We start from the raw sequence: 24643 nt of genomic DNA, 5'->3' as shown, positions 1-24643 counted from the left end.
TCTCTGCTCAGGAGGAACCTCTTCCACGGCACCCTTCAATAACAGGGCTCGCAGTTTCTCCTGGAGCTCCTGTTCTGGCAGTTGGGGAGCAGGGGTGGTCTGTCTGGGGTGTTTTCCAAAAAAGGAAGACAGGACCGCCATTGGACGAGCTGCAAAGCCCAGGCATCAGAGGTTATCTCCTACTATTGGGTCAAGTGCTCGCCAATCCTCTCTCCAACTGGGAAAATGTGGGGGAAGAATGCAAATCGGCTTCAAAGGCGGTGCCGCCGCTGCAGCTGTTGACACCTAGAAGACCCCCTTCCGAAGCACGGAAAATGCTTCTGCCCTTGCTTGGGTTGTGGTAGATGTGCTTTCTTCCCAAATGGTATATACCGCCTGAAGCCTCTTCCTCTTCCCAGCCAGGCATAATGATTTTGCTGCCAGATTGGAGTCGTTGAATTTCTTCAGAGAATTATCGGCTCCGGGGCCGATCAGGTGTTCACCATCCAAGGCGATGTCCAGGAGTTTTGCCTGGACCTTAGGGAAAAATGCAGAGCTGTGGAGGTAAGCCTGCCTCTGCAAGACTGTTGCTGACCATTATCACAATGCCAATGTAGTCAGCAACGCGCAGGCACAATTGCAGGGACTGGCAGGCTGTCTCCTTTCCATCGTCCACCAGGTGTAAAAAACCTTCCTGTATTTCCACATCAGGGTTATGCTCAGCCGCAGGTTCTACGATCCTCCACAGTGCATGTGTGTTCTTCGCGAACGTGCACTAAGCATTCACGGCCTTGAGAGCCATGCTGCTAGAGGAGAAGACTTTTTTTAGTAAGAGCGTCATATTTTTTAGACTCCCTATCCACTGGTAATTTGGAAGTGGAAGACCTTGTGTTTATGGTGGTTGCCTGAACTACCAGGCCCTCTGGTGTAGGGTAGGTTGAAAGATAGCTTGGACTCCCCAACCCCCTTGCGGGTTTAGATTTTTAAGTCAGCCGAGTCCACCGCAGGAGTGGAGTATGGCCTCTGCCATGACGACGAGATGGGGTCAGCATTGGCCACATTAAATGGTAGTGCCCTTTCTGTAGGTAGACCTCGGTCCAGAATATCAGTCAGCTAATACGCTGAGAATGGCTTTGCTGGTGCACAAAGACATAGAGCCTACACCACTCTCTCCACCCTTCTCCTATACTGGGAATTAGCATGCCTGTAGCGAAAAGCCATTTAGGTGTCCAGGTCAGAGAAGGCGTCCAGGTCGTTGGCGTTCTGCAGACCCTCAACCAAGGCAAAGAGATCGGCCTGGTTGGCGAAATAATTGCCTCTGCAAGACTTGGCTCGAAGCCTAGCCTCTGGTCACCGTCATCGTCGAAAATGGACTGCATCGTTTTAAAAAAATGACGTCCTCAATTCAGGGACATACGACCACTCTGTCATCAGCGCTCACATTGACGGCATTATGACCAACAGTGCTGACTTTGGCTTCGTTGGGAGTGTCTATAGACTGACAGTCAGCGTCAAGCCCGAAGGCGTTGTACCCTATTTGGTCTCCTTGACAACAGACGTAATAGGTGTAGCTTGGACCATCATGGCCTACTGCTTTGGGGACAGAATTGTGCCCCCCGTGGCGTCTTTAAACCTCTGGGGCATCTGCTCCTTAAAGGCCTCCCACTTGGCCTTCGATGTATCTGAGATCGGGTGGGACTTAACTCGCTCCTCTGACGAGTCTGATCGCAACATTTTTTTTTCTTGAGTCGGGTCCTCCGTTTCCTGTTTCGACAACGTAGCAGTCGAACGAGCTGGAGGCTTGGAAGGTGGGAGAACTAACTGAAGCTTTGACGCCCGCTCCTGCAGTGATTTGGGGTTAATTTTTTGACACGGACCGCAGTACTCGTGATGTGGCGGCCACAAGGCTCCACACGCATATGTCATGTGGGTCAGTTAGTGATATGATATGATAGGTTATTTATAACGCGCTTAACACCCAGAGTGACATCTTCGAGTTGCAATTTTTGCATCTCTTGAACCCTGACACATTGGGAGTAGACATAGTGGCAAGCACGTTCGAATTTCGAAGCGAATCGAAAATAATCGATATGAAGAAAACTTTCTCTCATGATAGTTGTCCCTACGAACAGGGTGCTGAGTGCACAGAAAAAAGGAACTGAGGTACGGGGGCGTATTGACGTAGTATATGCAGGTGACCAATGTTACATAAGGAGTCGACGAACACCATGCCTGGTCAAGATGGATTGACAGCCGAGTCGAGACACACTACGCCCCCTGTCAAAGGTTTTCAGAGCAGCTGACGGGATATCTATCTAATGAGGAATCTGTGGAAGAACGCAATCCATTGAATTTACATTTATGATCATGATTTTAAGTTCTATTGATTCTAAATCCATGACAGTTAGTTGTAAAATTGGTGGGACCATTTCTGATTAGAACGTTCCTACAGGCTATATTGGTTTCTAGGATTAACATTCTATGGTCACTTACATTTATTTTTTACATGTATATTTCTACATTGCATATAGAGGTGTCTGCTGATAAATATATACATGCACCCCAAAGCTGCATGGCAGTCGCTGCTGTCAAAGGTTTCAGAGATTTGCTGCAGCAGGGAGAATATGTCTAAGTTGAGGAATCCGTGGGAGGACACAATCCATTAGAAAGAGTGCTTCAGTTAAACATTGGTTGAAACAACCTTGTTGCGGTAAATTAGCTTCTCCAAGTGTAGCGACTCAGAAAACCCCTCTTTACATAACAGTAGAAGGAAAGGGATCAATCAATGCTGCAGACCCAGGGACTCAATTGAGCAATTAGGAAGCTCAGATTGCTCAGAGGAATATAACTTCACCGACTCAGGCTACGGACACACCACCAAATTAACCTAAACTAACCTGTATTCCCTCCCTCCATGTCTTTACAAGTGCCATTCTATTTATATGCATAGGATTGTACCCTAGCACTGTATCCCGTTGTTGGACAGTGTCCTGTTGCTTCATAGCTAGGTTTGCCCTAAATAAAACACAGCACATACAACTGCAGAAGTGATTTTAAAATTGAATATCATTGGAAAAACATAACAGAAAAAATAGGATTGCCTTTCTTTAACAGAATGTGGAATTGGATGAAGCATATTTCTTACCTTGGCAGAGCAGCGTGTACTCAGGGAGGCTGCGGAGCGCTGTCTGGACCACCTCGAAATCTCGACTTCCAAGACAGTACATATAGGTAGGGAGGTAGTCTGAACCGATACTGCAGATGTAAAAAATAGAAATGCATGATCACAAAAGAAATTGTTCTGAAATCTTTATGTAGACTAATATTGAATCTCTTGCAAATTACAGCATGCTATTGGAAAGATCTTTGAGAAAACAAGACTGTTTTCTTTTTTACTTTAACCCTATGCAAACAATGAGACAATCCAGTATATTCAAAGGAGGCCAGACAAGGAATACTTTTCTCTTTCAACAAAGTCATGTACCCCTTTCTTTCTCTTTGAATGGTATAGATCATCACTGGAAATTAATGTTTCAATAACAGATAAATTGCTGACACTACGGTCAAAAAAATGTATTGTGAGATATTACATCACCTAAACAACACACAGATAAAAAAATGTGCAAGATGTCTTTGCACAGTGTAAACGGTGGCAGTAGAATTATAGATAACGCATTAAGTGCTTTGTGTATAAAACACCCACTAGCAGAAAGATGGGACGTTATGGATTTGTACACATCCGAATACAAAGGAAAAGAGTAAGTATGGTGCTTTGGGATTTATGTGACTTAAGTATTATGGGCTTACATACAATGGGTAAGTGAGCAAACATGACAAATTAAGAAACATTGGAATTAATTACTACCCCCACAGGTTTGAAGCAACAAATTCCTTATCTCTTGGCAATGTTTTTTTCTGATAGATGTTCAACAGATTCTTCATCTATGATATCCATTTCCCAGCACAGCTGCTCTTCTAAAATATTACTGCTGCGTGGCCCGTGTCGGCTCTGCCCGATACCTCTATGCCTCCTACAACGGACATGACTTTGAGGCCCGTATATACTGAGACTCTGCGCCCCATGACTATAGTTCCACCCTTTTTCCAACACTCTGATGCTCAGGCACAGCAGAACAAAGGAGTACTCGCTAGCCGCCAAGTTGAGGAGGTTTGGAGGGCGATGAGGAATCTGTGGGAGGAACCATCCATCAGAAAGAACATTTTCGAGAGGTAAGTAATTTTGTATTCTAATTGATTCCTTCCTCCCATGGATTCATCACCTATGATAGACTCCCATAGAAGTACTTCGATCTGGAGGATGGGGAAGAGCAAAGACACCACCTAAACCAGAAAACTCTGAAGGACAGCTCTACCAAAACAAGCATCCATTCCTCACTAAGAGGACAAGCAGTAATGTTTTGCAAACGCGTGCAGAGATGCCCATGCAGCTGCCTGGAAAATGTCCAGAACAGGGACTACACGCTGCAGAGCAGAGGTGACAGCCAGCCCTGTGCTGGATTGAGACCGGAGACCTTAAGGCACATTGTTCCAAGCCACATCATAGCATTCTGAGATGCAGAGGATGATCAACATTGACCCGGTCTGTTTAGCCACTGCCCTGCCAACATGGGCACCAGCATAACCAACAAAACACTTGCCCACCCACCTGGTCTCCCTCGTCTGAGAGATGAAGTAGCTGAGGGCATGCATCAGGTCCCGCTGATGGACTTGCTCCTCTGCCTTAGGAGGATGAGGTGGATGAAAAAGGAGGATGGATCTTTTGATAGGGATACAAATTAGAGATCACCTTTTTAAGGATGGTCTTGTTCGCAACGTCACCTTCTCCTTGAAGAAAACCAAATGGGGAGGTTTAACTGAAAACGCCTGGAGCTTACTCTCACGTCTAGTTAATGTGATGGCAACTAGGAAAATCACCTTAATGGTGAGTAATCTTAGAGAACGAGAATAGAGGGGTTCAAACTGAGTGCTCCTAACAACACTAAATTCCAGTCACAAGCTGGAACAACAAAGTGGAATGGGGGAAACTTATTACACATTTCTCGCAAAAATTGCATGACCGTGGGGATTGTGAAAAATGAACCCTGCTCCAGGGTTCTCTTGAAAACCATAATGGCAACCAGATACCCCTTTACAATGCCAAATGTCAGTGTGCGCCCAAAAACGAATATGTTACTTACATGTAGCTCTTTTTCTCCAGCAGTGGTATCTTTCATATATTCCCATGCTGTTTGAACATTGCCAGTCAGGTTGGGAATCCTTAGCAACATTAGAACAGTTTGGAACTGATTCATGTTTTCTTATGGATTATGTGTTAGACGAATTTATGTTTTTGGATAAAAGGGTATGTTCTGATTAAAATCATTTTGACCGTGTAGTGTTTATACAGTTGTTGTGTGATAGTTTCTAAATACAAGTACGTCCATTGGGCCATACCATATCAGAGTGTGCAGGTAGAGTTCTGGACCGTATTAGTCCAGACTTCTTTAGTGTAAACAGATGTCTAAGGACAGCCTGTCCCACCCTGGACTCCTCAGTTGAGTCTTTGTCAATACAGTAGAACTTGGTGAAGGTATGAACTGACCTCCAAGTCGCTACCCTGCAGATGTCAATGATAGGGACACAGGAGAGGAAGGCAATGGTAGATGAGACGCCCCTCTTGGAACGCACCCTAGGCCAACTGAAAAGCAGCCTGTTGGCCAGTTGATGACAAAAGGAAATACAACCTAAAAGTCAGAGGCAGACTTGGACAGTCCGTTGCTGACAGTGGTGGGCCTTAACGTCTGAAAGAAGCTGCAAGGATTTACAGAACGGCTTGGTGTGGAAAAATAGTACTTCAGCACTTGCCTGACATCCAAAGAGTGGATGAGAGCTCAGCAGGCGTGGAAGGAGAGCCTGAAAACACCAGCAGGATTAAAGGCTCATTGAGGTGAAAAGATTAGGGTACTTTAGGCATGAACGTAGCGCCAGACTACTTTGCGCCAACGAGAGCAGATGTGACAGTATTTGCTGCGGTTGGAAGTGGAAGGCGTCAACTCCATGAATAGCACACCAAACGCTTCCATTTACTTTTGCAGCAGAAGATGGCAGCAGGTATTGGAGCCTTCAGCAAAATGTCTCTGCGTTCTTGGGGCATGTCAACATGGCCGAACTCTAAGGAAGCAGCAGCCAGGCCGTCAGCTTGTAATGAGGCTGCATCGTGATGTAGGACCGCTCCCTTGCACCGCTCCCTGGCAGGTGAAAAAGAGGCAGGAACATCCAGTGCCAACTTCCAGAGGGATTTTGCTTAGGCGGCCAGGATAGGAGATCTGGTAAAGCCCTGCTTCCAGATATAGAATATTGTGGGTGTGTTGTCCGTGAACACACAAACCACTTTCCCAGGTTTTGCAGGTTGGGTTGAAAAGACTTCAGAGCCCAGAATAACACAAAGATCTCCTCTAAGACTTCCTGGCACACTCCCCACTCTTGCGAGACCATGCTCTGCCTGCTCAAAGCGTCCGCCAATCCATACTCCGTCCCAGCCTGATATACTCATGAGACTGAGATCTGATTCTCCAAAAGCCAGAACCACAGGTGCATCGTCTCTCTGCAAAGGGGAAGGGAGCGCGCACCCCCCCTGCTTATTCAGGTAGTGCATGGCTACTGTATAGTCAGTCACATTCAGGACGTGCTTCCCTTTGAGAGAGGGCACAAACACTTTCAGGGTCAACCTGATCGATCATATCACCAGTCTGTTTATATGCCACTGGGCTTCCATCATGGACCAAAGGCTGCTCACCTGCAAATCCTCACAGTGAGCGCCCCAACCCTTCAGAGATGCATCCGTGGCAACCCTGGCCTGGAGCCGTAGGGGCCAGAAAGGTTCCCCCACCATCATGTTCTTGCTGCTGACCCACCAAGAGAGAGGGATGGCCATCGACCTGGACACCTTAAGAATGTCCTTTAAGGTGCTGAATTACTGGGACCATTGACCCAGCAGGAGCCATTGCGGGGACCGCATTTGCAGTCTGTCCTCTGGCACTAGAAAAATGCAGGAGGCCATGAAGCCTAATAGGCAGAGGAGCGAAACCGCTGGCAAGGTGGTGTGGTTCTGGAATAGGTGAACCATTTGTCTGACATTGGCAACTCTCCCCTTGGGGTGGGGGGCAGGGGGAGAGCCTTCCCCCCCAGGTGTTCACAACCGCTCCATGACCTGCAGCCTTTGCATTGATGGCGTTTGGGACTTCTGTAAGTTCAGGGAGAAGCCCAGCCAAGTGTTCTTGAGATGGGACCAATCCTGCTCCACCGACTTCCCTCGTATCAACCAGTCATCCAGGCATAGGAACACATGGATGCCGGATCTCCGGAGGTGGGCCGCGACTTCCGCCATTCGCTTGGTGAAAACTCTTGGAGCGGAGGTCACCCCAAAGAGGAGCACTTTCAACTGGTAGTGCTTGTCCTCTATGAGGAATATCAGGAATTTCTGGTGCTTTTGGTGGATCGGCATGTAGAAATATGCGTCCTGTGAATCTATTCACACCAGCCAATCCCGAAGCCTGAGAGCATGGAGAATTTCTCTCAGCGTCACCATCTTGAACTTGTCCTTTCTCAGGAACTTGTTCAAGGCCCTGAGGTCCAAGATGGGATGCATTCCTCCCTACCGGCAATTCCAGCCCGATCCTCTCTGCTCGGGAGGTACGTCTTCCACTGCATCCTTCAAAAGCAGGGCTCGCAGTTCTTCTTGGAGCTCCTGTTCTGGTTGCTGAGGAGGAAGGGGTGGTCAGTCCAGACGCCGCCTTAGGAAAGGCAGCCAGTAACCCCATTGGACAAGCTGAAGAGCCTCAGCATCAGAGGTAATCTCCCACCATTGGGGCCAGTGCTTGCCTATCCATCCTCCAATTGGGGAACTGTGGGGGAGAAATCAAAGCAGCCTTCAGGGCGGAACCGCCCCAGCCACTGCAATCTTCTGGCTTTTGGAGGCCTCTCTGCCCCTGCCTGTGTACCGGGAGCTGAGCCTTCCTGCCAAAGGGGACATATCGCCTGTATACTCTTCCCCTTGAGGCGAAACTGAAGGCAGACTTTGAGTCCTTAAACTTCTCCAAGGACTCATTAGCTTTAGGGCCAAACAGATTCTCTCAATCAAAGGTGATATCCATTAACTTTTTCTGGACTTTGGGCAACAATCCTGACATGCGCAGATAAGCATGTCTCCTCAAGACAGTCGCCGACCCCATAGACCTTCCGGCGCAGTCCGCAACATCCAGGCCCATCTGCAACGACTGCCGGGCCAGTTCTTGACCATCATCCACAATTTTCAGGAACCCCTCCCACATATCCACTTCGAGAATGTACTGCAAGGCTTCCCCAATAGCCCTCCACAAGCCAAAAAAAAAAAAAAGAGTATTTCGCAAAAGCACAGATTGCATGAACTACTTTAAGGGCCATACTGCCGGACGAGAACACCTTTTGGGATAGGGTGGTAACGTTCTTCCCTTCCTGATTTAGAGGTAGTACAGCCGTGGATGTGGATGGCCTAGTGTTAACAGTAGCCGCCTGTACCACCAACCGCTCAGGCGTTGGATGAGTAGAGACATAAACTGGCTTACCCTTGCCGGCCTATTTTTGTGAATTCAGAATTCACAGGGGGAGTGGTGCATGGCCTCTGTTATAAGGTGGCGATGGGGTCGCCAGAATATCTGGGTTGTAACCTACCAACGGTCTTGCTGGGGCATTCCAACCTAGGGTATCCACAACCCTATCCACTGTGGCATGGCATTTGCACTAGAGTGGCCATAAGGATGAGCCTGCCACGTCTCCAAATAGGGAGAGGTAGCCAAGCCACTGGCATCATGGAGGCCCTCAGACAAGGTGACTAAGTCTGCCAGACCAGCGAAAAAACATCTCTGCCTCCAGAGCCTGCATAAGTTGGGTCGCAGCCCAACAACATCTGGTTGTCAGTGTCGTCGAAGATTCTCGCCATAGTGTTGAAAAACTCTGTTCTTGACTGCGGGACGAATGAATGGTCAGGTATCAGCGGTGATACGGATGGTCCAGTGCATACCAGTGCCGCAAGAGGCTTTGCAGCCGGGGGAGCACTTGAGGGCTTCGACGATGATGTGGTCAGCTTGGGGCCGGGATTACCGTCACCACTGCAGCCACCAGAGCCTGCTGCTTCAAAGAGTCACCTGTACCTGCAGCCACTTTTTGAAACATGTCAAGCATTTGCTCTTTGAAAACCTCCCACTGGGCCTTGGACGAAGGCCCCACCAACGACTTACTAGGTTCATCCGATGAATCTGATCTGTGCCTGTGTCGCTGATGCAGTTTCTTTTTATGGAAGGAGGATGAAGATGAGTGGCTCCAAGAGTGTGATCTCTTCTTCGATTTGGGAGCAACATCCATTCAAAAGAACATTACCAGGGGTAAGTAACTTTTCCATTGAATGGATTGTGTCCTCCCACATATTCCTCATCTTTGATAGACTCCGTAAGCAGTTTGAGTTTGGCAGAGGGCAAAGAATTTACTTTGTGTTAATGTTGTGGAGGACAGCTTTGTCAAATTTGGCTTCTACTACTGAAAAATAATCTACACAGTAGAGTTCACTAAATGTATGCAGGGACTTCCATGCTGCCGCTCTGCAAATGTCCCTCACTGGTACACCTCTTTCAAGAGCCGATGAAGCAGTCACTCCTCAAGTAGAATGCACTCTTAGACCTTCAGGTGAATACTTGCCAGCTAATGAGTAACACTCAGTTATGCACATAACAATCTATCTAGAGATGGTTTGTTTTGTGGCAGCTACTCTTAACCTATGACCAGCATAACCAAAAGAAAGCTGATCATCTTGGTGAATATTTTCGATCCTTGTGATATAGAAACTTAGAACCCTCTTTGGGTCTAAACAATGAAGTCTCTCTTCCTCCTTAGATGAATGAGGAGGATAAAAAGAAGGTAGTGCAATACGTTGTGCCAAATTAAATTCTGACACAACCTTAGGCAAAAAAGATGACTTAACACTTAAAACTACCTTATCCTTGGAGAAGGTCATAAAAGGTTGTTTGCAAGATAGAGCCTGTAGCTCTCTTAACCTACGGGCAGATGTGATAGCCACTAAAAAGGCAGTTTTTATGGTGAGCATCCTTAGAGGGCATGAATGTAAAGGCTCAAAGGGAGCTCCCATAAGACCTCTTAGTACAAGGTTTAGATCCCATGATGGCACGATGAAGGGAGTAGACAGGAACACATTTGTTAAGTCAGAAATTGTGTCACAATCAGTACTTTGAAATATGATCCCTTATCCGGAGATCTTTTGAAAATTGGAAGGGCAGCTAAACAGCCTTTCACTGTGGCTACTTGCAACCCAGAATGTTGCAAACCAGCTGCAAAATCTATTCCAACGGAAGCTGTACAGGGTCTTCTCACTAGTTGCTGGTCTTCTCACCGAAAGCAACACTTCAGTTACGTCTTCCAGAAGGTCCCAATCCTTATATCTCACCCTTTCAGATACCATGTGTGAAGGTTCTGATATCTGGGTGACAAATGTGACCTCCCTCTTGCAAGAGTAGGTCCTCTCTTTGGGGAAGACCTATTGGAGGGCAGATGGCCATTTCCAGAAGGTCCGGGTACCATGTTCTCTTGGCCCAATCTGGAGCAATGAGGATCATTGTTTTCCCGAACTTCCTCAACCTCTGTATTACGTGAGGAATGACTGGTACTGGCGGAAACGCATATAGTAGTAGAAATTCCCAGTCCACTACAAACGCGTCCCATATAGCTCCTCTTTGAAGCAGAACAGCTCACACTTCCGGTTGACACTGGTCGCGAACAGATCCACTTTAGGGGTTCCCCAAAGGGCGAAGATCTCTTGAAGGACTTCCTGAGTTAGTTTCCCACTCGTGGGAGATCATGCTCTGCCTGCTCAGAGTGTCCGCCACTGTGTTCTTTTCTCTGGCTAGAGGAACTACCAGAAGAGTTATTCCTTCTCTTAGTGCCCAGAACCAGAGCTGCATTGCCTCTCTGCAAAGGGGCAGTGATCCTACACCCCCTCTCTTGTTGAGGTAATGCATGGCCACTGTGTTGTCTGTCATTATCAGGACACTTTTTCCCTGTATCAAGTGCTGGAAGGCCATCAGCGCTAGTCTGATTGCCCTCACCTCCAAACGGTTGATATGGAGTCTGGACTGAGACCAGTGTCTGTTTATCGAAAGCTCTCTAACGTGCGCTCCCCAACCCGGGAGGGAGGCATCCATCACAACTGTTGTCTCCAGCCATGGTTGCCAAAAAAGTTCTCATCTCATCACATTCTCCCGGTTAGCCCACCACAGGAGATCCTGGGCGACCTTTGTCGGGACCTAGAGAAGGTCCGTCATTCTGCCGGAGAACTGAGGCCACTGGGATCTGAAAGCCCACTGAAGGGATCCCATTCTCAGATGGGCGTGTGGCACCAGAAAAATGCAGGATGCCATGAGGCCGAGCAACCTTAGGAAGTCGTAGGCCAGAAGACGTTGGGCACTCTGAAATTTTTGGACCATCTGCAAAAGATGTTGAGCCCTTACTCGGGTGTCGAAGCTTTTCCCGGGCTGGCTGAATCCAGGACTGCTCCAAAATATTGAAGCTTCTGAGAGGGTGCCAAATCAGACTTCCTGAAGTTCAGGGAGAAGCCCAGCTTGTGGAGGAGGTGGAAGGTGCGCCTGAGATGACCCTGACAATGTTCTGGAGAAAAAGCTCTGATCAGCCAGTTGAGTCGTCCAGGTAGGGGTAGATGTGAATGCCCCCACACCCCTTAGACTTGCTGCCACCACTGCCATAAGTTTGGTGAAAACCCTTGGGCTGAGATGAGCCGGAATGTCAGAAGTCGAAACTGATAATGAGAACCACCAACTGCCAACCTCAGGTACTTTCCGTGCTTCTGATGTATCAGCACATGAAAGTAAGCATCCTAAAGGTCCAATGACACCAACCAAACGTGGAGTTGAAGGGCCTGATGGATTTGTGAAAGAGTTCCCATCTTGAACTTGTCCTTCCTGAGGAACTTGTTCCAGCATCTCAAGTCCAAGATGGGACGCAACCCTCCGTCCTTCTTTGGGATTAGAACGTAAGGAGCGTACCAACCTCTCCTGTTCTCCAGCATTGGTCTGGCATGGATTCACATGCTCATGAATATTCCCCGTCGTCAGGCTGGGAATCCTAAGTAAAAGAAAAACATTTTCGCTTTTGCCTGAAAACTGTATTTTACTCCATAACCAATCACTGTACTTTGAGTCATATTGCCCCCATCCAATGACGGTCGTCTCCCTAAGCTCCACCCCTGGTGGCCATCTTCAGATTTGGTAGAGCATGTGAAGTGGCAGTATGAACCAAGAAGAGCCACAGAGAGGAAAGAGGGAGGGTTTGATGTGAATTCATGCCAGACCCATGATGGAGAACAGGAGTTACAGGTAAGTAACTTGTTACTTCTCCAGCATGGGGTCTGGCAAGGATTCATATGCTCATGAATACGATTGTACAGCAGTACATATACACAACCAGAAGAGTTGGCAAGACTCAACAGAAACAATACACTTGTACCTGGAACAGACTCATCTCAAACAAACAAGTTGTGAAGCACCTCTTGGCCAACCCAGGACTCCTCTCTGGAATCCCTGTCAACACAGTAGAATCTCATGAAGGTGTGGGTGGACCTCCATGTAGTAGCCCTGCAGATGTCGATCAGGGGAATACCAGAGAGAAACACCATTGTCGCAGCGATGGCTCTTCTGGAATGGACTCTCTGCCGGCCTGGAAGCGGTCTGCTGGCCAGGCAATGACAGTGCGTGATGGAGCCGGAGAGCCACCTGGATTTGGAAGCCTTAGACAGGGTCTTCCCATGATTCACAGGTCCAAAATTCGCAATGAGTTGTGAAGTCTTGCGAAAGTCCTTCTTGCGTACCACATTTAGCTGGGACCGAGCAACATCCAGTGAATGCAACGCCCATTCAGCAGGGGTAGAAGGGTTCGGGAAGAAGACTGGCAGAACCAAAGGCTCGTTGAGGTGGAACTCTGAAGGAAAATTCGGCATAAAGGTGGGTGGTCCGCAGCACCACCCCCGTAGCATGTAAAGACACATATCGCTGCTTGCCAGAGAGGGCCTGGATCTCCCCAACCTGCCTGGCCAAGGTGATCGCCATGAGGAAAGCAGTCTTCCAAGTGAGGAACTTCAGTGGGGCTTGATGCATCGGTTCAAATAGGCCCACATGAGCTTCATAAAGACCACGTTGAACTCCCAAACTGGAGCAGGGGCCTTCACCGGTGGAAACGTCCTGAAGCGCCTCTGAGGAATTCCTTAACAAGCCTGTGCGACCACACATATGCTTACCAGGTGTCCTGGTTTAATGGGATATGGCAGCCAGGTGCACCTTGATGGAGGTGTTAGCCAGGCCAGCCTTGGCCAGGGAAAGCAAATACGGCAGGAGCTGCGGAGCTGTGATTCACAATGGTGTGATCTTCGGAGCCCTGCACCGCACTGTGAAACATTTCCATTCATGGCCGCAGCATGTCAACGTAGAGGAAGCTCAGGTTTTGGCTAGGATCTTCTTACATTTCAGCAGCAGGGACTAGTTCCCAAACTCTAGGGCTGCAGGAGCCAAGCCGTACGGCTCAGCGATGCCAGGTCGTGGTGCAGAATCGCCCCATCTTCTCTGGCGAGAATATCGGGAAGTTGAGGCAGCCGTACAGGAAGAGTTCTTGCAACAGGTTACAGTGAGCGTAGCACCTTAAGATGCAGGAGAAAATGGTTACATTAGTGTGGTTACAGGAGGCAGATACAGTTGCATACAACGCAAATGAAAGCTATGCTGCGGGCGAGGACCCATTCATACAAACAGCAGAGTTTTAATAGCTTTGCGGAATGCTAGGTGTGAATCTATGCCTCTGAGGTGGGGTGGTAAGCAGTTCCAATGGGTTGCGGCCATGAACGGGAAGCTGGAGACTCCGGCACGAGCCTTAAGAGTCTTGGGAATTGTGATTAGGTTTGTGTATGCGGTTCTGGTGGGTCTAGCTGTGAGTGGTTTGATGATTCTCTGTGATAGGTACAGGGGGGGCAGTGTTGTGGATACATTTGTGCGTGTGGGCAAGTGTTTTAAAGATGATATGCTCTTTAATGGGAAGCCAGTGAGCTTGTTTCCTGGCTGCTGATATGTGTTCCCTTTTGGGGATACTGATGGCCGCCCTGAACAGTCTGGAGTTTATTGGTATTTTTTACAGAGGTGCCTGCTAGGAGGGCATTACAATAATCAACTCAAGACCAGATTATGGCTCTAGCTATGGTGAGGCAGTTGTGCTCAGAGAGGAAGGGTCTTGCTGCGTTGAGCAGCTTAGAGTGGCAGGTAGACTCCCAAGGTTTTGACCGCTTGGGAGACTAAGATCTGACTGTTGTCAGTTGTGAAAGCGCTGTACTGGTTGTCAAGTTTCCTTAGGGTTTCAGAGGATCCAATTAGAAGTAGTTCAGTTTTATCACCGTTTAGGCACAACCAATTTTCAGCCATCCAGTTTTGGATAGTGGAGTAGACGGAATTGAGGGTTTCCGTGTCACACTCATTGTCGCTGGTGAGGGGGATGAGGACCCGAGTGTCATCAGCATAGTTGGTGTATGTGATGCCTAGTGCGTCAAGGATGTTGAACAGTGGCATCGTGAAAATGTTGTAGAAGGTGGCAGAGATTCAAGAGCCCTGTGGGACTCTGCATTTGATGAGGCTCGGGTGGGCGCAGGCTTGGTCAGGAAAGACTTTCATGACTCTTTCTTGAAGAAAGGAGGTGATCCAGGCAGTGGCCTTAGGGGAGAAGTTTGCAGCGGAGGGGAGGTGATGGCAAAGGGTTTTGTGGTCCACGAGATCAAAGGCCGCTGAAAGGTCTAGGAGCAGAAGAAGGGCTGGCTTGCCTGAGTCTCTGATGTCATCCATTTGATTTTTTAGGTCTAATAGTGCAGTTTCGGTGCCGTGGCCTGGACGGAAGCCTGACTGCCGGAGACCGAGAAGGTTATCTTCAAGGAATTTTTGTACTAGCAGATAGACTGCTTTGCCAAGGATTTTTAAGAGAAAAGGGACCGTGGTGATGGGTCTATAGTTCCCTGGGTTAGTTGGGTCCAGCAAGGGTTTCTTTAGGAGAGGGCGTACCCATGCTTCTTTAAGGCAGTTTGGCACTTGGCCAGAGGAGAAGGAGGTCTTGATAAATGCTGTTAACAAAGGGGCAAGGGTCAAGGCGCACTCTTTGATGAGTTGAGCAGGGCAGGTGTCCCCTTTACAGTTGGATGGTTTGATGGAGTTAAGGGGGAGATGACTTCCTGCTCGTTAACTTCCTTAAAGGCGAAAGAGGGGGGAGTAACAAGAGATGTTGTTTTGGAGGTTAGCTATTTGGTGGTTGAGGGACTGTTGGTGGGCGAGGATTTTGCTTTGTAAAGTGTTACGTTTGTCTAGCATGGCTGATTGGATGCTGTTGCACCAGTCTTTGTCCTTGGTGAGGGCTGGCGGTGGGGTTGGCAGGGGGTGAGGGGAGTGGGTGTTTCCAGCTCCCTGAAAATGGCAAAGATTTCTTCGGTGTCTGATTTCGCATTGGCTATCCTATTGTTGAAGGAGGTGGCTTTGGCTTTGATTTTAGCCGATTTGTATTCTTTGGAAATTTTGTGGAATGCTAGTCACTGGGGTTGGCTTTCCAGGAGGAGAGAGCTGCCCTTTTTCTCGTGAGTAGCTCCAGAAGCTCAGGTGAGAACCAGGCATTGGTGTGCTTGGTGAGCTTGGCTTTCCTTAGGGTGAGTGGGGCAAAGGCATTTACAGCTTGGGCCATGATGGTGTTGAATGTACGTGCAAGAGTTTCAGGGTCCCCGGCAAATGGGGGGCTGAGGCCGGCAGTGCGAGGTAGTGTGTGAGCATCTCTTTGGTGAGCTGGTGAGGGCAGGGGCTAGGGGAGTCTCTAGCTTGGGGGTCCCCTTGGTAGTGTTAAGATCAAAGAGGATGGCATGGTGGTCTGACCAAGGAATAGGAGAGATGGCAGTGATTGTGAGAGGGCAGTTGTGGTGGGCAATCCAATCCAGGGTGCAGCCTTTGATGTGGGTAGGCGCTGCGATAGCCTGTTTGAAGCCTGGAGTGGATATTGCATGGGAGTCGTTGGGATCATTGAAGCCGAGGTTGCGGTCTCCTAGAAGGATGGCCTTAGTGGATTATTTTAGATTGTTGGAAAGGGTGTGAGGGCATCTTGGAAGTCCACAGTACCACAAATGGGTAAATAGCATGTGCAGGAGGCGGTAGGGCAAACCCGGAATCAGCATTCAGTAATAGTGTTATTGGTGAATGTGATGCGGTAACGTGGGCATTAGCATGCGCATTAGTACACAGTTCTGCAGTTGGTGAGGACATAAAAGAGGAGTACATTGTATTATTGTGATTTATGGCGGGTGCCGACAGTGCGGTTCACGGATCGAGAGGCTTCCTCGTGGGTCCCGACTCAGGAGGCAAGTTAGGCAGGTGTTGGGGAAAGAAGGGTTGGCTGCCTGCAATATTTATGGTAGATGCAGGTGATTTGGTGACCATTTTGTAGACGGTCGCCGAAGTAGAACCAGGAGTAACCTCATGCACGGGTGTCTCATGGGAGACGGTGAGTGCAACGGACTCCGCGTCGACATGTTTTCCGCCGATCAATCTTCGCTGGAGAACAATTGGGTTCTGCGTGATAGTGAGGTAGGTTGCTGGGGGTGGATGAATGGATTGAATGTTATTAGAGGAGCATGGCGGTGGGGCGGGTATTCTGTTTCTACGGGTGCGGGAAGGATGCAGAGATTTCATTTCCCTGCTTTTAGTGTGGACATTAGCTTTGGTGGGTCGGGAGTGGAATGCATGGGGTTTCGGGCATGCTGGTTCATCCGGCTCGGTAGGTTTCCACACGGGTGCGCGGTGGTGAGCCTCGTGGGACTGTCGGTGGCTAAAAGCTGCTGGTTAGTTAGGGAATCTACAGCATAGTCGCATGTTCCAGGCGTAGGGGGGCATATGGATGGAGGCACGGGGGAGGAGAGGGGCGTGCACGGAGGCGTGCTAGACAGGTAGCCTGTAGAAGGCAGACAGACTTGTGGGGCTTGGTATCAAGAGCAGCTCCAGCAGCCTGTGTGGAATGGGTATCTGCGCTTCTTGCCACAAGAGACCTCTTACCTTGCAAGCTAGCCACGGAGGTTGGACTTGGGGTGGGTGGCAGCGGAGAGCGGCAGAGAGCAGATAAGCCCTTTACTCACGCCCTTTGCTCGACGCCGGCTTCGACTGCTGGCCAATGGGAGCACATTTCATTGCTTGTGCAGCTACTCACCAATTCAGCCAAGCGGCAGTGAATTTCAAGTGACCTTCAGTTGCTAAGGACGCCATTCCCTCGCAGGCAGACATTTTGAAGAGGCTTTGGTCTCTTTCCACAGCGCTAATGTTCAAAATCTGTAGCAGGAGCTGCAGGCTGGCACTCCATTGCGCCTGGGCAGGTTCTCGTGTAGGCCTCCACACCATCGCCCAGAGATACACTGGCGAGCAACAATTTAGGGTGCTGCGAGCAACATGTTGGTTATCACTGACTAACACTCAGAGGATTTTTGGTTATTCCAGGTGTGCTAACTGGACAAGCTGGTGGCAGCAGTGACCTTTAACCATTTTATGGTGCTTTCCGTTTTAGCCTTACTGTGTTTCACCAACTGTGGCTACCGACCAAATACGGCCATGCCATGAGGTTTTTCACTTGTCCTTTCGCCATCTTGTTTTGTAGCCTTCTTCCTGGCCTGTGAGGCCAGGAAAATTATTTTATGGATTTCCAGTGCCCAGGAAAGCAGAGGCTTTTGGTGGGCTACTGGAGGGCTATGTGTGTTTGCTGGCAGGATGTGGGCTGGGGCTGTCTTGTCCCAATCCACAAACTGGTTTCAGTATGTCTGAGTGTTGTGCATGAGTTTTCCCGCCAGTGGTCCTGATTAGACCACTGCTGGAGTGTGTGGGGGGCTAGTTCTACTATTGGCTAGTGGGAGATTTGGCCCTTACCTGGCTTTTGGGATAAGAAGAGGACCCCTGCACCCACTCTAGAGAGATCCTGGAGAAACCTGAAGGAGCCAAGACTCCTGTCCAGCTGGAGACCCATCTGAAGGAGGCCTGGCGACCAACTTCTGCTGCTGTCCTGGAAGAGCTCTATCTTGCTATTGATCTTCAGCAGTCCTGCAAGGTAGCTGCGACACGTGGATTGGTGGGAACATCCATTCCTTATGTCTGCTCGGTACCCTGCGAAGAACAGCCCTCGGAAGTGCCCCAGGACTGCCCTGTGGCTGACCAGCTCTAAGTTTGGGTTACCGTGCTGCTGACGTCGCCGTTCCGCATTGGTGCCTGGAACTTGGGGGATCCCTGGCTTGTCCTACAAGACTTACCTCATCGAAAAATCGGAGTGCTAGCGTCCAGGGGACCCGAGATAGGAGTGAAAGTCTGACTCTGACAAGCTAGTCCCTTTGCGTCGCCGTGCTGCAGTGACCACTGTCCAAAACAGCTTGTCTGAGTCAAGTCCAGTCCTGAGAGGGGTCCTGCATCATGTCTTTCTGCATGCTGCCACCGAGAGTCCTTGCACCAGCCGAAGACACTGACTGGAGATTGGCTCGAACCAGCAACCTCTGCAAATCAAGGACTGTGGCTGGCAGGGGGAAAAGCGACCTCAGACCTTCTTTCATTGACCTGCTGAGTCCTGTGAAGAATCTGAGTACGGGGGGCGAGTTACAGTGGTCCTTATCTGTCCCTAAAGTCCCTTTAAATGTTTTGCTAACTTTTCAAAAACTGTTACAATACTTTGGCTTTGCCATTGCTTGCTGGCGCAAGTCTTTCCGAAAGATGAGGACACTTTTGTTAGTTAGAATAACTTGTCCTCTAACCCCTGGAACCGTTAACTGGACCCCAGAGACCCGATCTTCATATTTTTCAGCTTTACAAACTGTGCCGGAACCTTTCCTGAACTTTTGGGCATAAGGCCAGAGATAACATAGGGAAGGACAGTTGAAGCTCGAGCTAATCCTCCTTGAACCTGAAGGGCATAAAGTAATCTACACTTCCTTTACAGGGGTTTGATCTGTATGATGCCCTACTCGAGTGACTGTATAGATGTACTCTATTATTAATGTTGTGTGATACTTCTACCTGTTCGTACTCATTTTTCATAGTGTTGCTTGGCCATACATAAATGACTGTATTTTTATACTTACTGTCTAAGTGTAATTTTTGACTCCCATTGTGTGTACTCATTGTGGACCCTTTACAAGTTCACCACCTCTTGAGACCTAGCCTAGACCTCTCCTCACTGCTACCTTGAACTGGTTTGGCTACAGCTCCCAGAGTTGTCCCTGTCACAATATAGGTTGGCCTTCTATACATCTGCCCCCAGGCCAGAGTAAAGAAAAGCAGTCCCTAACAGATGGCTCATTCATCAGGCACGCTTGACTGCAAAAAGAAAAATGGGACGACTCCATCCGTTGACACATGCTTAACTTAATAAAGCACGATGATCCAAGGGTAAGCACATGTTAATGCTATCTTTGGCAATTGTGTAATTCGGTGACTGTGTATATATGTGTGGCTGAGGGCACGGCATCACAGTCCAGTCACTAAAATCATGCATGTATTCATTTATTTTGTGTGTCACTGTGGACATACATGGAAACACTCCTTCGATCTCCCCAGTCTTCCTGCTGTGACCAGGGATGCACACAGTCCGTCATTGCCACTTTACTGTACCCGGTTCATCTACCCTGTTGATATGAACATGAATGCATGCAGCTCCTTCTTTCCTCTCTTCTATCACTATGGAGTTAACACACATATATGTCTTCCATCCACTGACCCAATACTGTGGACATGCATGCTTTGTATTCAATCACCATGACAAGGTGTGATGGTGTGTGTGCATGCACATACATTGCAGGTACATGGAGAGATGGGAGCAGGTGCACACATGCCCATCAAGATAGAACAAATAGTATGGCGGGGGGAAAACAACAAAAAGTGATTAAAGGGGGTGACCGAGTAAAGAGAAAGAACGTGAGCAAGCTCCAGGGATCATATTCAGGTATGGAGGCTTAGATGTCGCGTTTCAGAGTTTTACATCCTTCCATTTACCACTTCTGTCTCACCTGGGGTTGTTCTGTATTGAGCGTAGAGCAAGACTGAAAGCCTGATTGCGACAAGACTCCTCTGCGGAACTCATCAGACGCTGGAGATCAGTCTGTTTGGAGAGACAGGAGTATTGTAAGATACCAGTATATGACAACAAACTTGAAAATGCCTCCAAATACAATGTTATGTTACCGGGTCTCAGCTTTTTAAATGTGCATGGCCGCTGCTTCGGGTCCAGTACACGGTGAACAGAGACCATGTGTTTCATCATTGCTTTTATAGTCATTCATTTAAAAAAAACGGACTAACTAGGGACGTCACACTCAAAGTGTACCGGTCATATCATGGTACAAATCAAATGTAAAGAGGTGAATGCCAGAAAAAAGCAATGACAAACTCTACAGTTTTGGCTTTTGTATATGCATTGAATGGGCAACTGCTAGGCAGTGCCAACAGCTTCCCAGTCACGCGAGGCTTTTCACAGCTGTTGCAAACACAACATATGTAAATGTGGTATAACAATGGCGTGATTAGACGGGCATAATGGCAATATCGGAAAATGATTGTCGTAGCTGGGCATTGATGCCAATGACAGCAATATTTGCCATGTTAAGTTTCAGTATGTGGTCATATTTCACAAGCTTGTGCCAATATATTCTGGAAATATATTTCCCAAACTCGAGCTGTCTGTAAATATAAGGTGCGTGGATGAGGGGGTGGCCGGGTGGGGCTAAATTATGGCACTGCAAACGGTTGCAAACACGCACACCTGGGCAACCATCCCTAATGTACCAAGTGTCTGAAATGACAAAGTAAATAACTTTGGTTGGCTGCAGATGGTGGGGTTCTAAGTTATGGTTCCTAACTCGTGAAATAATTCATAAAGATTCTCAGTTCTCCAACAGTGAAATGCTAACATTTCACTGGAAATGCATTGGTTTGTACGACTAATAGGGGGATTCAGAGTGTGGGGGAATAGAACTGACTTAGTCCGGAGGTGTGCTCATTGTGTTTTAGATGCCAGCCGGGAAAGGTTGTGGCAGAGGTGGTGGCTGCAAAATCCCATAGCACTCTGTGAAGTTTAAACAAGCCTTCAAGTAAACACTTTTAACATTAATGTTTTGTTTATAATTTATTTATAAACATACATTTTACATTAACGCGCATGTACAGTGAATGAGTCAGTTTTCTCCCGCCTCACCCCCGCACCTCTCCAGTGCAGGCTTCCCTGTGCGCCCCTTGCACTACCCCATGACGAGTACACAGTGCACTGCACGTCCGTTCATTATTTCCTTTTGTAATAAGAATGGTTAAGTCTAATACAAACCTTTCTGGCAGGGGTCTAGTACTGCAAGACCTTCTGGGAGGGACTGGTGGTTGCTCAGTCATACTTTCTGTTTTTGGCTTCTTTGCTAATTGTGTCTCAGTTACTGTCCTGTTCAAGGGATAATTTTCTACTTCCAGACTGTGTGTTTCTAAGATATATGTTCTAGTGCGGCGCCGCACTACAGTTGAGTATCGAGATACAAAGAAAATGCAAAAAATTAACTGGTATTAACTTTTGACTCGCATGACTGATTTGGCTGAAATTCTGCAAACAAAAGGTTGGTCACGCCTCAAGATCCCACCCACCCCGACGCCCCCTCTCTTCACCCCCACTACTGGAAATGTAGGGATCCGTTAAAAAATAAAGTTATTAAGGAAGTAAGAAATTTAAAAAAAAAAACGCAGTTTTAGCCTAGTCCGCATTCATTTTCCCATGGAGAAAAATTCTGCATTTTGCTCCAGCGCGCAGCCAAATCCGATGGACGTAATTGGACCAGGTACTAAACAACCTGGGCACAAATCGTTGACTCGATTTTGGGGGTGGTGGGGCCTGGGGTTATTTTGTCCAGTTTTTTAAAAATATTTGACGGGAAAGGGGGAGCCCCCTTCTCCTAAAATTATAGCTATATATCACATGGTGCTTTGCAGCAGAGCGGCTGACAGGCTTTCCCCAAAATTCTATTGCTAATAACTTCCGACTTGATGGATGGATTTGGATGACATTTTCAAAACAAAGAGTTTGGCAAGGCCCCCTAAACTGCAAATTGCGGGAACGAAATGTTGTAAAATGATAAAGGTTATTAAGAAAACAAAACACTGTAGTTTCACAGTTTTCAGCCAATTCATTTTCCCCAAAGAGAAGAACAAGTTACTTACCCGTGGTAACGTTCTTTCGACTGGATGTTCCTCACACGTATTCCTCATCTTTGATATATTCAAGTCTGCTGGCAGCTTGCTTCGGATGTTTTTTTTCATAGGGTCGAGCGTCGTGCCGCGTCAAGTCTTGGTCCTCGATGGCCTCTGTAGTGTCCCTTGCGACGTCGACGATGGAATATGAAGCACGCGTACTGACCGTTACCTCAGTTCTTAGTTTTTTCCACACTTTAATTTGCATGCAGTGTCATAAGAGGAGACAATCTTGATGTTGCGAAAAAAGGAAGGTGAAAGACACCGAAATTCTAGGCAAGCGAGAGGGGACGGATGGGAGGGTGATGAAAAATACGTGGGAGGAACATTCAGTCAAAAGAATGTTACAACGGGTAAGTAACTTGTTCTTCAAATGGATTGTGTCCTCCCATGTATTCCACATCTTTGATAGACTCCCAAATCAGTTTTACTTAGGAGGTGGGTGCTAAGAATATAACTATTTGTTAATATTATGAAGGACGGCTTTGCCAAATTTGGCTTCCTCTCCTGATATAGAATCTACACAGTAAAATGTACTGAAAGTATGAAGGGACTTCCAGGTCGACGCTCTGCAAATGTCCCTCACTGGTACACCTCTTTCCAGAGCTGAGGAAGAAGCCACCCCTCTAGTGGAATGCACCCTCAAACTTTCAGGCGAGGCTTTGCTGGCCAAAGAGTAACATTCTGTTACAAGAGTAACATTCTATGCACATGACAATCTATCTAGAGATTGTTTGTTTTGTGACGCCAAGCCTAATCTTTGACCGGCGTAACCGATGAAAAGCTGATCATCTTGACAAATATTTGCCATTCTTGTAATGTAGTAGCTTAGTACCCTTTTAGAGTCTAGGCAATGTAGTCTCTCCTCCGTTGATCCTTTCGGAAGGAAAGATGACTTAAGTCTTAGAATTACCTTGTCCTTGGAAAAGGATGTGAAAGGTTGTTTGGACGACAGGGCCTGTAGCTCATTTACCCTACGGGAAGATGTGATAGCTACTAACAAGGCTGATGTTATGGTGAGCACCCTTAAAGGACTCAAATGTAAGGGCTACCATAAGACATCTTAGTACAAGATTTAAATCCCATGATAGTACGATGAAGGGCATAGGCGGAAACAAGTTTGTTAAGCCTTTAAGAAACTGTATCACAATTGGCACTTTAGAATACAATGCCTCATCTGGAGACCTCTTAAAGATAGATAGTGTTGCTAAGTAACCCTTCACCATGGTCACTTGCAATCCAGAACGAGTAAGATGGAGCAAGAAAGAAAAAACATGGGGAAGCTTACATGTGAAAGGATCCATTTTCTTTTCCCTGTACCAGCTGCAAAATCTATTCCAACGGCAGCAGTACAGGGATTTGGTTGCTGGTCTCCTAGTCGAAAGCAACACTACCATTACGTCTTCCCGAAGGTCCCAATCCTTATGTCCCACCCATTCTGATACCATGCGTGAAGGTTGAGAGTCCCGATCTCTCGGTGAAGAATTTGACCTTCCTCGTGCAAGAGTAGGTCCTCTCTTTGAGGAAGACGAATTGGAGGGCATATGGCCATTTCCATAAGGTCCGGGTACCATGTTCTACTGGCCCAATCTGGAGCAATTGTGGGGCGCATTTATCCACCCAGCAGAACTCCCCTACATCACCAAACCACATCTCAGCAGTCCCCAGTAGAATGGCTGCGCTGGCTCTTTTGAGTACTATCGCCTTGCATTAAAACTGTGCTTTGCATTCACCAAAATAATGGCTGTGCTGTTTTACCAGCCACAAATGGGGCAAGATGAAACACAGAACACCCAGAGAATTGCTGGCAGTATTTTCATGTGCACCAGAGAAAAGAATCCATAGGCAGAGCTGCTATGCTGCCAGCTCAACAACACTTTTCACTGAAAAAGAAAATATTCTGCCTTTTAAAATGACTGCGCCCTGATGCTCTTTTTCATCCTTTCAACAGTACACAGTTCTGGTCCAGGGAGACCCATCTAGGTCCATTTATATTCAGGTTGTGCTCCAGCAAAAAGGGGGCATTTCCTATTGAATGACAGGCTGTGCCAGGCAAGATCTGTGTAATAGCAAAGAACTGCACTACAAGCCATCCGCAAGACGCTTTACTTTTTGCAACAAATTATCACTGACAAGCCCTTTGCAAGAAGCCTTCTCTCTCTGTGCTTATGTCAGTTTCATTGGACCCTTCCCTTGGACAGACTCCTGTGTGGTAGAAATGACTAGGGCCACGGAAATGCTCAAAACACAGATGCGAGAGAAAACCGCATTTTGTAAAGTGACATTCAAGTAAAATTAACCAC

General features: G+C 47.7%; 1 protein-coding gene across 1 annotated transcript in view; it reads right to left on the bottom strand.

The window, feature by feature from the left end:
* INTS1 (integrator complex subunit 1) overlaps positions 1-24643 on the bottom strand; it is a 2112141-nt gene that overhangs the window by 3953 nt on the left and 2083545 nt on the right. The window contains exons 46-47 of the mRNA XM_069647642.1: positions 20126-20217; positions 3125-3234 (exon numbers count right to left, since the gene is read on the bottom strand). Coding sequence (XP_069503743.1) covers positions 3125-3234; positions 20126-20217 — 202 coding nt within the window. The remainder of the gene's footprint in view (positions 1-3124; positions 3235-20125; positions 20218-24643) is intronic.

The sequence above is a fragment of the Ambystoma mexicanum genome, chromosome 2q (assembly GCF_040938575.1).
Source record: "Ambystoma mexicanum isolate Mex_15411 chromosome 2q, UKY_AmexF1_1, whole genome shotgun sequence".
Classification (NCBI taxonomy): domain Eukaryota; kingdom Metazoa; phylum Chordata; class Amphibia; order Caudata; family Ambystomatidae; genus Ambystoma; species Ambystoma mexicanum.
This window is presented reverse-complemented; position numbering and strand designations above follow the sequence as displayed.